The sequence below is a fragment of the Danio rerio genome, chromosome 3 (assembly GCF_049306965.1).
Source record: "Danio rerio strain Tuebingen ecotype United States chromosome 3, GRCz12tu, whole genome shotgun sequence".
Taxonomy (NCBI): Eukaryota; Metazoa; Chordata; class Actinopteri; order Cypriniformes; family Danionidae; genus Danio; species Danio rerio.
Genome location: NC_133178.1, coordinates 9379833 through 9394526, shown reverse-complemented (window position 1 = coordinate 9394526; position 14694 = coordinate 9379833). Strand labels below are relative to the sequence as shown.

Genomic DNA, 14694 nt, shown 5'->3' with positions numbered 1-14694 from the left:
ACATTTGCCATAATAAAGCTTGCATGAGTCCGATGAGTTTTTTTTCCTTTATTTTCTGGCATGTCATACATTGCTTCATTATTTAGTAGTTTCTGGCCATTTTTGTACTCTACTTCCATTTTAAATACTTAAGGTTTGTACTTATACTTGTTATGTGTACCAATAATATTGAATTGTGCACCTTTTTTTGTTCAGTAATGGATGTCTGTGTTTCTCAGGTTTCTCTGCTTTACACACAATGACGGTGATTCTCTGTATTTCTGCATCTGGATCTGCTCTTCTGCTCTGCTTTCTAATATACTCACCTGATAAAGGTATGTCTTTAACTAAAAAAATGTTCTTGTCAGCTGTAATACATTTTTTCTGTATATGATTTTTTTAGCTGCAGGGTTCACACAACAGGTCAGATATTTACTTTGAAATAGCCCGCTTATATATTTTATGTTTAGATATTTTAGTCTTATGTAAATTAGGAACAAATATCTCTTAACATTTTTGTCTTGCCCTAAGAGTCATGATACAGTGTTGGATTTGGAAAGTACAGTATCAATAATAAACAATCAATTAGTGGAGCATCTTCAGTAGGGTTGGGCCGATAGAGGATGCCATCGTCCATTGCCGATGGCCGATGGCCGACAGACACCACGATGCTGAGCTGGCATCGTGATCCTCCGTGTGATTCTCCGCCCCGCCCCCCGTTGCAAATCGGGCACTTGTCTTTTGTAATTTGTCATGAAACTTTTTTTTTTGAGGAGGTAAACAAATCATTAAAAAAATGTAAAAAATAATCATAAGTTGAGTAAATTTTTATTTATTTATTTTTTTGTAAAAAGCTAACACACAAACATGTTTTACCATCTGAGATTAACATCTTATTTTTCAGGATTATTTTTCCAGGAAACACATGATGGTTTTTGTAGTGTGGGGTCTTCTGTGGTCTTGCCATGTTGATCAAAAATTAGTAAAGAATAAACTGAAGGTGGAAGGAAAAAGAAAAACATCCTGGTTTATCTGTATGAGAGTGTCAGATAAACAGCACAGAGATAATTAAAAACAGAGCTCCCCTTTTCTGAACATGTTCCTTTTTTTCCAAAAGAAAATACATATACAAATACAACACAACAAATACAATACAAACTTACATAAATTCTTATACAGACAGAAACTTACAGATCTTGCATATGCTTTGTATTTTCAATAACAACTCTAAACAATAAAACATAGGGAGCTACTAATCCTTTAGAAGATTTCCTTTAAAAAAAGGTATATATTTAGACACATAATATTAAATTTAAAACTTACAAATTATGACAAATCTAGGCATAGGGCATGTCAATCATAGGGCAATTCAATCAGTGTTCTTAAAAAAGAGTTTTTCTATTAATTATAGTGTGCATTGTATCAATCCATTCTTTAACTATAGTTGACTCTAAATTGTAATCATTTATTTGTAATTAGTTTTTACTAGCTGCCAGAAGAATAAATAACAGTTTCTTGTCTTTATTCATCTATTTAAATTGATATGACCTAAATATAAAGATTCACAAGTGAATGCAAACTTTACCTCAATTATGGAATCTAAATGTATTTTAATCGCTTTCTAGTATGGGGTTCATTTCTGGCAATCCCAAAAACATGATAGGGATTAGCTACTTTTTCCCTACACATTCTCCAGCAGCTAGTGCCTTTTAATCTTTGTATTTTCTGTGATGGTGTGATGAAAGACTTTAAAACATTTTTTTCAACAGAATTCTCTCCACATGGCTGAGCTGTTGCATTTCCATTGAGTTTTACAAATATTCCCCCAATCTTCATCTGAGATATTCAGATTTCCCTCCATTTTTCCATTTATATCTAACATATAGTGTTTTGTTTGGTACAGATTCGTAAAATCCCTTATATAATTTTGAAATGATCTTATTACATGATTGGGCCTTGCCCAATGATAGAAACAATTTTAGTATCCCTGCATCTGCAAGTACATTTTTTTTCTGATTTAAATAATACAATCAGTATAATGTCTTATTTGAAGGTAACTATAGAAGTCCCTTTGATTAAGCCCATATTTTTCCTTTAGAAATTAAACATTTTGGTTTATACCCTCTCCAAAAGAATGTTAGAAATATCTGACTTAGTATTCAATATCTGTCATTTATTTGTTTAAGGATGAAATCAGTATGGAAGGCACACCATCTTAATATTCTTGATGCATCTTCCAAACAACATATTTTCTTTGTTTGATGCCAGATTTTAAAAAGTAGATTAATCCATGGGTTTGCTTCTTTATTAATTTTGCTTCTTAGTTTGCTGTCTGCAATTAGGGCCGATAAACGTAATTCCTCCATCAACCTTTTCTCTATTTCGATTCATTTTACTGAATATGTAGGACTACTCCAGCAGACTAGTGGCTTTAATTGAGCTGCTTAATAGTATTGTTGCATGCATGGGAGACCTATCCCACCTTTTTCCTTGTTTAATTGCAGTGTTTTAAATCTTACTCTGAGTTTTTTTCCCCTGCTATAGAAATCTATATATTCATTTATTCCATTCACTGAACTGTTGATTTGATATTTCTACTGGAAGTGTTTGAAACCGATTCAATAATTTTGGTAGGTAACCCTTCACACTGAATCTACTTTTGAACTTAGACTGTAATCTAATTTCAATTTTTTTGCTCAGGGGACCATAATTTAAAGGGCACCTATGGTGAAAAATCTACTTTTCAATTTGTTTGGACAGACATGTGTGTAAGTATAGAGTATAGACTGTCATATTGGGGTGATGTAAACACAACCAGACCTTTTTTTCAATTTAACAACATATAAATGGTGGACCAATTGGATCGGTTTTCAAACCAATCGCAACTTGACGTAGGAGTGCGATTCCCCCGTCCACAAATATTAATTGAGAGGTGCACAATACCACATTCTTAGTTTGTTGTTTCACGTCCGCCATTTTTAGCATGTGAGTCAAAGTGATGTCACCAAAGGAACACCCTTGCTCTGTTTTTGGATGTAAGGCTTATTGGGCTCAACACAGGAGCCTTCATCGTCTTCCTGCAATGAGCAACAGAGATTTTACATAATGCGCCCATTTGCGCTGAACACACAGTAAATGCAACGTATCAAGATTCGGGCCATTAAAAACAGCTGATCCACAGAGTCTTTTATCACTCTTTCTGAAAACACTCGATTGATCTCGGCGGGCGGATCAACATTCCCCACATGATTGCTCTCATCGGCGCCATTATTTGTAACTTTAGGTGGGTTTGCAAACCTGTGTACTTTTCATTGCGTCTTCCTTAAACTTCAGCAGGTCGCACACCAGAAGTGCCACGCCACGCAACGCCATGCATTTTAGAATTCTAAACATAGGTTTCAATCTGGGAACACACACCAGCGCGGCAAGTCTGTGGCACCCAGCCCAACACTGTTCATATTTCAGATATCTATAGTATCCAATAATTTTTCAATTAGATGCAGATGTTTTTCACCTGTACCGCATGTTTTTGGACTGTAGGGAAAACCGCAGAGTAAAAAAAAAAAATCTATGTTGAGTGGGGATGAGAGTGTATAATCACAGACCCTAGGATTTAATTCTCTTCATACAATTAAAATTCCTATCTCTTATAATAGGCAATTTAACTTTTTGGTTAGTGGCTTTAAATCCAAGCAATCCAACTTATGTATGCTAAAGTTACCTCCGCATATTAGAAATCCTTGGACATTACCCACATAGCAAAATTTCTCTGGCCCAACTCTGGCCCACATAATCAGGTTTTGCTTGGCCCACATGCCGCAGTGAATTACGGTACATGACTGGACCAAATCTGGCTTCCAGACAAGGGCCAAACACAGACCATATCTGGGCCAAGTCTCAGCCAAGTTAATAACTCATAGCTGGGCCTGAACTGGGCCAGATAGGTTGATGTGTCACGATTACAATGAAATTGATAAACCCATGGAGTGATGCGCTTTAGACACACTATGGGCACGCTTTTTCTCAAAGTGACCTGATTGGTAGAATTTTTTTTCTTTACTCAAAAATGATTTTAGTGTATTTTAAATGTGGGTCAAGACTGGCCAAACTCACATGGCCCACTTATCAAATTTTTAGATCTAGGCCAAATACTACGTTTTTCATCTGGCCCAAATCTTGTGTGCCGCCTTAAAAACGGTGCCACCTCTGCCAAACCCGGGCCATGTTTGGCCCACATGCTGTATGCCAGTGCCGGATGAATGCCTGCTGTGCCAGCTTTTTGCCAAATCTGGGCCAGAATTCTTTGCTACTAGGGTAGTAACAATTAGGTCGAATACTTCACAATAAAAATTCCACTCAGAACCAGGGAAAGCATAGACTTTTAAAAAACTTGTCAAATTCCCCTCTATTTTACCTTTTATCAATACAAATCTCCGTTAATTATCTTTTATGTCTACTATATGTTGTTCATAATTCAACATTTTGGATCTAGGTATGGCCACCTCGCTTTCATGTACAGATTTAAGTGAGTAAAATGCAAAGTATACCTCTTTAAAATCATTTAAAAGTAATACTAAATTAAAGTAATACTATACTAAAGTAATACTTAGTACTAAACTAAAAGTATCTTAACACATAGCTTACCCTTGAACAAAATAGACCAAAACAAAACAACAAACAATATTAACCTTAAGAACTCCATTAAGTGTACTTCCATGACTCAAGTCATCACTATGGCTACACTCCAAGGGAAAAGTATTATAAGTCTACAGTAGGGGCCCTTGTGGGTGGCAGAAAAACAAATAAACATTCAAGCTACGCATAGAACATGTCCCGACATTTTAAAATTGGGCTCTTATTTTGACTAGATTTTTCAAACGAGATGTAGACGTTGCGGCTCTTGGTCTTTCAGTCTGGTGAAGAGTGATTCCTTTCTGCAGTAATTTCACATCCTGACCATTACAATCCAGTGTTAAAGTTACGTTCACAAGTGGATTACGATGGCTGGGCTCTCACATTTCTCTGGAAAGGCTGTAGTTTCTTCATAAATGTTGGTCCCTTTCTCTGTTAAGTGTTGTGTTTGCCTGTGATTCGAGTATTTCTCTGCCATGACATTCATTGAATCTGTTCAATGCGCGTGTTCGGCTGGCTAATAGGCTGCACCTGGAATCCTCTTTTGGACATGTCATGTGTTGCCTCCTTAACCAGATTGTAAATCTTCACTCCCTCCTAATTTAGTACCTTCAGACAGGCGGGATAAAGTGTTTTAAATTTCACTTCTTTCACTTTCACTTCTGCCTTTCAAACCATTTACCTCTTTATATTCGCTTCTCATCTGCAGTACTTCTGGGGCGTAATCGTTGTCAGAGCTGATCTGTTTTCCTTGCCAAGAAATCCCTCTTTTTTTGCCAAGCTTGTTGACGACTTCGTTCGTTGGTAGTGAAACTTAAAAAATTAAGTGCGTCGGCCGGTGGCTACCCTATTGAAAAAACAGCTTAAAGCAGCCTAAGCTGGCAACTTATTAGCTGGTCTTAGTTGGTCAGGTTGGTCTTAGCTTGTTTTAGCAGGTTAAGCTAGTCTAAGCTGGTTTTAGCTGGTCAGGCTGTTTTTTTTAAAGGAGTGGCATCCACTTTTTAGCTGGTCTTAGTTGGTCAGGTTGGTCTTAACTGGTTTTAGCCGGTCAAGCTGGTCTTAGCTGGTTTTAGCTGGTCAAGCTAGCCTTAGCTGGTTTTAGCTGGTCAGATTGGTTTTTTTAAGGAGTGGCTTCCACTTTTTAGCTGGTCTTAGTTGGTCAGGTTGGTCTTAACTGGTTTTAGTCGGTCAAGCTGGTCTTAGCTGGTTTTAGCTGGTCAAGCTAGCCTTAGCTGGTTTTAGCTGGTCAGATTGGTTTTTTTAAGGAGTGGCTTCCACTTTTTAGCTGGTCTTAGTTGGTCAGGTTGGTCTTAACTGGTTTTAGCCGGTCAAGCTGGTCTTAGCTGGTTTTAGCTGGTCAAGCTAGCCTTAGCTGGTTTTAGCTGGTCAGATTTTTTTTTTTAAGGAGTGGCTTCCACTTTTTAGCTGGTCTTAGTTGGTCAGGTTGGTCTTAACTGGTTTTAGTCTGTCAAGCTGGTCTTAGCTGGTTTTAGCTGGTCAAGCTAGCCTTAGCTGGTTTTAGCTGGTCAGGTTGTTGTTTTAAGGAGTGGCTTCCACTTATTAGCTGGTCTTTGTTGGTCAGGTTGGTCTTAACTGGTTTTAGTCGGTCAAACTGGTCTTAGCTGGTTTTAGCTGGTCAAGCTGGTTTTAGCTAGTAAGGCTGGTTTTAGAGGGGTTTTGGCAACTTTTTAGCTGGTCTTAGTTGGTCAGGTTGGTCTTAGCTGGTCAAGCTGGTCTTAGCTAGTTTAAGCTGGTCAGGCTGGTTTTAGAGGGGGTTTGGCCACTTTTAAGCAGGTCTTAGTTGGTCAGGTTGGTCTTAGCTGAGTGCTCTAAGCGTGTTCAATTTGAAGTGGCGTGTCTGGTAGATCTCAGAAGAGGTTCTAGAAATTCAGTCATCGTTGTTAAATCTTTATCTGCCCCTTGGGGTACTCCATAAAGTCTAACATTGTTGCGTCTGGAATAATCCTCTGCATCCATGAGTTTCTCTTGCATTCTGGTGTGCAGCTTCAGTAGGCCTGTAAGTACTTTTTCTGCGTTTTGAATTCTCTCTTCTGCTGTCACAATTTGGCCTTCTACCTCTTCAAATCTAGTGTTGGTGTTCAAAATTTCTGCTTTAATTTCTTCAAGCTGAGTTTTGTTGTCACGACAAAAGTGCCTTACATCCTTCAAAATGAGACCTAATTCCACCGTTTCTCTGGTGTGAACCCCTGGATCTCCTTCATGAGCACCTGTTTGCATGTCGTAAAGAGAGGCCATACCGTATCATCACCGAACCATTTCAGTAGATTGTGTATCCTTTTTAGTTTTACACAGTGTCGATCTTTTTCCCCTTCTATTTTAATGTATGCACTACTTAAATCATTAATTTTATGATTTTAGGGGGTTTTAAAGTATCTGTGTGTCGGGAGCGCTGGTTCTATTCTGCCATCTTGTCGATTTCCAACCTGGAAGCCTACTGAATATTTTCAATGTGGAAACATCTCTCTTCTTTGGACAATCTGAGAGCTAAAGATGCTGGAAAATACAGATGTATAGTTTACAGTGACCAAGAGTGCGTGCATTCAGAGGTGACATTGACACCAGGTAAGAAGATGGATAAACAACAGATATAGGGCTGGACTTTTTTGTCAGTCGGAAATTAACTAGATTGTTAGATCACTGCGGTTTGCTCTTGCTGCAGTGTTAGTGACAGGGTGATTTGTTAAAAACATCACTGATGCTATTTAAAGCAATAGTGGTCACTTTTTGTATGGACAAACCCTAATACAAAAATTACCAATTTACTCACACTCGGCATATCCTGAATCATAGGTGTCAAACTTAATTCCTGGAGGGCTGCAGTTCTGCATAGTTTTGCTCCAACCCTAATCATACACATCTGATCCAACTAATCACTTCACGAGTCATCTTCTCTTTTCTTTTTTTTTGGTAAACTAACCCTTCTGTTCAACTACAAGTATGGTCCAAATGTGATAATGGCATCTAAAAAAAGTGCTTTTGTTGAACCTGAATAATCTGAACAGTTCAACTTGACTGAAATGACCCCAAAATATCCCCTTACCATTAACATTGTGTGTATGGCTTTTAGGCCAATAAACTGACCTTAAGATTATGGACATTGGAGAACATGTTTCTGTTAATATCCCCAAGCTCAAAGTTCTTATAAAAGACCTCAAAGGTGTATTTGAGTTTCTTTGGATAGCTTAGTTCCAATATATACATAAGTCCCATGAGTTAGGTGTAAGAGTCTGCTCCAAAAAGGACACCTGCTCTCTCTATGGCTATTTCAGCATTCCTGTGACCTTTATCCGTAAATTTATTGAACACAAAGATGTTGAGAACATCTTGATGGAGTAAATTAAGGTGCTCCTAAACAGATATAGATTCTTAGTCTTCATAAACCTGTTAAAAATACCATAAAGAATTAAAAAACTTTTTTTTTGCTAATATGAAGAATGCACATACTTTGCTGTACCTCTGAATAAAAATATGAGACCATAAAATTATACATATTTATGTTGAAATGTGAAGAATTAACGAAGTGAGATCAAATAAATTAGTTTTTAGTTCTGCACTGAATAAGATATTTTACTTAAAATATTCTTAAACTTTAAAATGTACTTAAATAGTCCACAAGACAAAAATTTTTTTAAACAGTCCCCTGCAAAAGTTTACATACTCTTAATTTTTAAAATGGTGAGTGGTTCTACGATCTACGAGTGCTTTTTCTTCTTTACAGGGGTTTTTCGTGAGTATCTTGTTTGTTTTCTGTTAATCTGACTGATGGTCTTTAGAAAAACCCTCCATTTCCAGCAGATTCTTCAGATTTACAGCATCTTCTGCAGATTTTAACCCTTCCCAGCAGTGACTGTGTGATTGTGAGATTCATCTTTTCACTCTGAGGATGATTGAGGGACCTAAACACAACTGTTAAAAAAGGTTTAAATGCTCACTGATGTTTCAGAACGAAGCACAGGGCATTAAGAATAAGGGGTTGAAAACTTTTATACAAGATAAAAATGTATTTTTTTTTTTCTTATTGTGTTGAAATATCTTTTTTTTTTTCTATTTCTACTTTGGAAATAACAGAAAATACTTGCATGTTTCCTAAAAGGAAAATTGCAATTTAGCTTGATAGGTAAATTATAAAAGTTTTTACTGCAGTTTTTACTGGTGCAGGTGGTAGTGATGTCACCTCACAGCAAGAAGATCATTGGTTCAAGCCTCGGTTGGGTCAGTTGGCATTTTTGTGTTGAGTTTGCATGTTCTTTTACTGTCCGACTTGTAATGCCTCGCATTTACTTCTGCAGCATCAGTGAGGGTTGAATCTTTTTAATAGCTTTGTTTGAGTCCCTCAATCATCCTCCAAGTAAAAGGACTGAAAAACTAGAAAACTAAAGAATCTGCTGGACATGGAGGATTTAACTTTTCAGAGGAGATTAACTTTTCAGAACAACCGTCACAAAGCAGAAAAAACACTCAGATTATCAGGAAACCACACACCATATTAAAAACCAGGTGGCTATTTAAAGATTTTGAGCTAGGTTTTTGTTTTTTGAACTATATGTAAACATATTGCATGTAAACTAAAAATAGTTACTTAATTAAAACATGCATTTTTATGATCTCACTTATTTTGTTAATTCTTCTCATGAATAATAATAAAAAGTTTGTTTACCTGATATTCTTTAATTAACTTCTGTTTTTTCACCAAGGTAGAGTATTAAGCCTCTGAAAAGAGTTTATCTTTGGGAGTCAATGCTGTTGTCCTACAAATATATAACATGACATCTTGAAAGTGTCACTATTTACTCATCTTCCACTTTCCTAAATGTGAATTTAAGGCACTGCAATCAGCACATAAACAGTTAACACAATAAACCAATTTCTTAACAATTACATACTGCTCGCCTTCAATGGAACTTCGGCGTGTGTCTTGTAAAGACATTTGAGAGTTTGCCAGATGACCAATCAGTCTGAAGAGTAAAAAAACAGGCCAATGAATGCCAGATGAATTGGCAGAGCTCAGTTCAACTGGTATCAGCGATTAGTCATTAAAAGAATATTTCAGCTGATGCCTGAGAAGCAAGCATTAGAATTTAGCTTCAGACTCTCTTACCAGACTGAAGTATCCTGTCTGCCAACCTGAGTTCCTTAAAAGCAGTTTTACTCACCAGTGCGGGAGAAGACAAGCAATAGCGGAGGTCTATGGGCTTTCCCGTCCCCTGGGCATTTCGCTGGTGTGCTCAAAGGACAGTTGTCATTAAAAGAGCAGATTCGCTAAGAGAGCAACATGGTTGAGCAGCATGTCTTTTTAAAGAAGTCATTTTGACTGTGCGTTTCTTGATGCGGTGGTTTCCTCACTCCAGATGACAGGCACAGGCACTGTATTACATGTTTGGTGGACACTTCAGGGACTTGACTGTTGCGCAACTGAGGTCATTCCATTACTCCTCATCTCTGTGCTCTGTCTAAGCTTCGAGTGTAAGTGCTGGTACATCCTACAGGATGGCCACGCTTTCATTAAATGGCACCAGGGACGTCATGTCCATTGCTGCATTGGAGGGCGGGCTAACATGCTCCGATGAAGATCCAGATCTCCTGTCACCGTCTGGGGTTGGCATTGAAGTCTCGGATTTTATATCAGACATGTTGGCTGTGTTATCCCTTGCTGCTTAAGCTGTATGACTGGAGATGGCTTGTCCCCCAGCACTGCGGCCAGACCGCTTAGACCGCTTTCTCTGCCCAGACCTCGTGCGTTACCTCTCTTACCGCCCTTAACAGTGGAGCAGCCAGGGGCTATGAGGCGATACCTCAGGTGAAGCGTGCTATCATGGTCAATCTTTGCCCGCAAGGTGCCTCCACCTCGAGAATTCCACCCAAGCTCTGTTCTAAAGCATGCATGTTATCTGAGTCTATCTATCATGACCACCAAATCGGCTACCTGTGCGCTGGGGAAGACGATGGCCACACTGGCCACTGACCATCGCTGGCCACTCTGGCAGATATGCGGGATGTTAACAAAGCTCTTTCTCACCGTTCCCATATCCCAGACTGGGATATCTGTTCTTACAACAAATTGAGTTCTTTCATTTCTCCGATCCAATTTATTCTACCGAGGTAATCTGGGAATACTTTCAGGGCTGCATATAGTTTGTAAAGTTTGTCCTGCTCATTTTGGTTAAACAAATTGATTAAAGGAATAAAAGTGAATTGACTAGCACAATGGATTTATCATTTACAGTGAAAACAGTTTAATATAAGCAGCTCTAACTAGAGGACGTTGTTCCTTTAAATATTTCACTTTTATTTTGATTGTATTAGAATTTTATTTAACAAACCACTTCACTTCACCTCAAATGTTAATTGTTCTTCTTGTTTTGGCAATAACTGATCAACAAAAACTACATTAAAATTGAGAAGCAAATTATACCAAATGAAATTCGTTCCAAAAAGAGATTTTTTTTTTCGACAGAAATATATGAAGTGTATATTTCAGTTTGTGCCCTGGCCGTCTGCTATTTTAGTCTGTTCAGTGATCATTTGTTGTGCAGCATAGAAAGTAAGTATTTAAATAAAGCTCCACTGTAATTGTTGTATCACAAACCTCTGTTATATATTTGCTACATTTTTACAAATGATTATTTTAAAAATGTCTTAATTATTTTTGCTCCGTGCTGATGTGCTTTCATTTTCCCTGTCTTACTGGTGGCATATGAGGCAATGGAATGTTTAATAAGTCAAACTGTTTAGTTTTAGCCTGCATATGTCAATCTGGCACAGAAATATCAGGATTTGCTAAAAGGCTGGTCATTTTACTGGCGATAAGGGACAACAGTGGTATTGCAGATTTTAAGGAAATGTCTTCATATTAAAGAGGGCACAAGCTTGATAACAAGAGATCTTATCAATGTTGTAACAAATGCTCTTAAATAATGTAGTCTAGTTGACAGCAAGCATCAGTTTTTACTGAGATTGTGTCATATGCTGTATGCTATATGTCTGTTCTATAAGCTTAAAACAGACGTATAGGCGATGACCAGTTATGTTCAGTTCCAACGAAGCACCTTTATTTAGCCTTTAGCCTACTATATGATTTTTTTTTCACATATAGTGTTGTATTTCTTTAAATCACTTTTATATTATTTTTTTTATTTTTAGATTATATATAAAATGATAGCCTAGCTTAATTTGCAGTGATAATTATGCAAGGATCATTACGCATCCCATCAGCTCATTCTTCAGTTTATTTTGATTCATGGCACTGTATTTTATTTATTGCATTTACTCATTTAACGGTATTATTTTAATAAGGAACTGTTGCTTTTTATGATCTTACTACGGATTTATTAAAATATATATATATTTTTTTTTTCTTTGAGTGGGAATGCTTGCAGTTTAGTGTAATTTACATGTCATAAAGTAGACACATTAAGTTCAACAATCATTAATCACTAATTTAAATGATGATCGATCACAGGATTTTGTGGAAATTTACATCCCCACTCTACATGAAAAGCATCTGGTCAGCCCAGGGTTTAGCAAACATCTGAAAAACACTTAATGATGCACAAACATAGAAGCATGCTTGACCTGAACATTGCAGTGGCTTATTTATATCCAAATAAAAGTAAGATATCCAAAGATGCCTTATCAAGTTGAAATAAATCTGTGTTTTTGAAACTAATGATAGATAGCAGAGATAGCAGAAGTCTGTGATTAATTTTAATTATTTAGCTTGACATGTTTACTGTTCCAAAATGTTTTAAATGTGTCTTAAACTTAAATATACCGTGTTCAATCGGGGAAAAAAGCTGTTATTTTTTACCCAAACATTTAAAAACAAATTTTAGAGCAGTAATCACAATACCATGAAACTGTGATATATTTGTCCAAGGTTATCATACAGTCAGAATCTTATGCCGGCCGATGCATGCCTAATCTGGATATCATTGTATCTGGAATTATATTGACTATAATTCTAACTGACCTAACCACAACCATAAAACAACCTGAACTTGTCAGTTTTATACCAGTAAATGTGAATATCTTAAGAGTTCTGCTGAAAATCCTGTAACATACATTTTATACATTCAATATATAATATTGGACAAACATTTAAATTACAACGTCATTTGTAAGCTTGACTAATTGTGACATTTTTTTTTTTCTCTCCAGAAACATTAATTGGTCTTCAGATGTTTCTCCTCTTCTTTCCAAATATTCTGATGTGTCTTGCGTTTCTCCTCTGGGGTTTAACTGAAGGTGAGAGTTTCACTTCTGATTCATTAAACTGGTACAGGGTTTAGAAATGCTCTACTTCAGAGATTACACAGGCTATTTATTTTGTATGTTTATGTGCTGACATCAATGATGAGAATTTAATCAACTTATTCGCTTTTTTTCAATACTAATGGGTATATTGTGCAGAAAGCACACACCGGTTCTGTGTGTTACACATTTAAACTCGGCAAAAGTTTATATAAAAAAGGTATTAGAAAAAAGGAAAAAAACTGCTCTTTTGTACAATGTAGTTAGTGCTGTTCAAAATCTACTGTGTGTGTCTTGTCTTGTCCCTGTTACGAGGAATGAATGTGAGGGAAACAGGCAGATACGATGAAGGAGATATAAGTGGAAAGGTTTAATACATGCAAAAATATGCCATCATCCTAACATTTAGGTGGAAAAACATGCACCAGGGGACTAATCACATCACACAGAGTAGTAACCAAGCAGGAGAATACTGTGAAGATTTACAATACCGGACAAGGGTCTGAGGAAAACACACGGCTCAAACACCCAGACTAATGACATTAATTACAGATTCAAATAAATAAGTGAATGATGGGAATTAAAACTAAGGAAAAACTAAAAGGCTTAAAACACATAATAATTTTAGTAAATTATAGAGTTTATTTTAATGTTCATCCACTGCTAAACTTTTGTTCCTCAAGTGTTGATTACACTACACTGTATGTTCGGGCCTTTGAGCTGCCGTTTTGCAGCCTTAATTAAGGTGACAGGCTTTCTTAATCTTAGTGATAATAATATTGTGTTTTAGATATGTAAACGTATCTTTACAAAAAACAAAGCAAAAGTTGTGCAAAGCAGTGGCGCAGTAGGTAGTGCTGTCGCCTCACAACAAGAAGGTCGCTGGTTCGAGCCTCGGCTCAGTTGGCGTTTCTGTGTGGAGTTTGCATGTTCTCCCTGCGTTCGCGTGAGTTCCTTCTGGGTGCTCCGGTTTCCCCCACAGTCCAAAGACATGCGGTACAGGTGAATTGGGTTAGCTAAATTGTCCGTAGTGTGAGTGTGTCTGTGAATGTGTGTGTGGATGTTTCCCAGAGATGGGTTGCGGCTGGAAGGGCATCCACTGCGTAAAAACTTGCTAGATAACTTGGCGGTTCATTCCCCTGTGGCGACCCCGGATTAATAAAGGGACTAAGCCGACAAGAAAATGAATGAATGAATAAAAGCAAAAAATACTCTCCTCACTGATCTACAATGGCTGAAACTGAAATATGTTAGCTAAATGAAACTGTGAACTCTGCTTTAAAATGATTTTTAACTCACTTTTTTGCTTTTCATGAGTCAGTAGTTGTAAATACAGATCCCACAAACAACAAATTTTGAAAACTAGAGCCTATCAACAATTGTAAACCTATTTTTTTTGTGTTCAGTGTCCCAGAATTAATAGAGAGTTTTCTTTATTTATTTCCGAAGTATTTTGCCTGTAGACTAGTGTTAGAGCATTATAATGTGTCAGAAATCATTTGTTCATCAGTGCAGTTATTATTATGACGTGTTTTTATTTTAGGATCTCTGAATGAGTCGGTCTGTTGTTGTGCTCTTTATTTTCTGAGGCCTCTTTTGTTGCACTGGGCAGCTCCACCAATGAGTATCTTCACAGGTACGAACCATTTCATTAATTTGTTTTAAAAGACCAGAAAGTAATTCATAAAGCCCAGGTTATATTATATTTTTGTGTGACTGATTTCCTATTTGATTAATTTTATCACTGTTGGTCAGAAAATGAATATAAAGCTCAAACTTTCAGACATAATGTCATATTTGTTTTATATAGAA

The 14694-nt window shown here is 36.9% G+C and overlaps 1 protein-coding gene and 1 long non-coding RNA gene across 26 annotated transcripts in view; one reads left to right on the top strand and one right to left on the bottom strand.

Annotated features, from left to right (window-relative positions):
- LOC141381140 (uncharacterized) overlaps window positions 1-14694 on the bottom strand; it is a 693969-nt gene that overhangs the window by 188173 nt on the left and 491102 nt on the right. The gene's annotated exons all lie outside the window — the stretch shown is intronic.
- LOC108179099 (CD276 antigen homolog) overlaps window positions 1-14694 on the top strand; it is a 56907-nt gene that overhangs the window by 5676 nt on the left and 36537 nt on the right. For 17 of the 25 annotated variants that reach the window (XR_012400816.1, XR_012400814.1, XR_012400819.1 and 14 more), the window contains exons 4-6: window positions 219-314; window positions 12790-12876; window positions 14426-14518. Coding sequence is in view for 7 of the 25 variants with exons in the window: in XM_073944137.1 (XP_073800238.1) it covers window positions 219-314; window positions 12790-12876; window positions 14426-14518 (276 nt within the window). In the remaining 18 variants the exon portion in view is untranslated. Of the gene's footprint in view, window positions 1-218; window positions 315-6990; window positions 7195-12789; window positions 13088-13785; window positions 14519-14694 lie in introns of those variants that run through there. The other 8 variants (XR_012400817.1, XR_012400815.1, XM_073944139.1 and 5 more) reach the window with 4 other exon arrangements.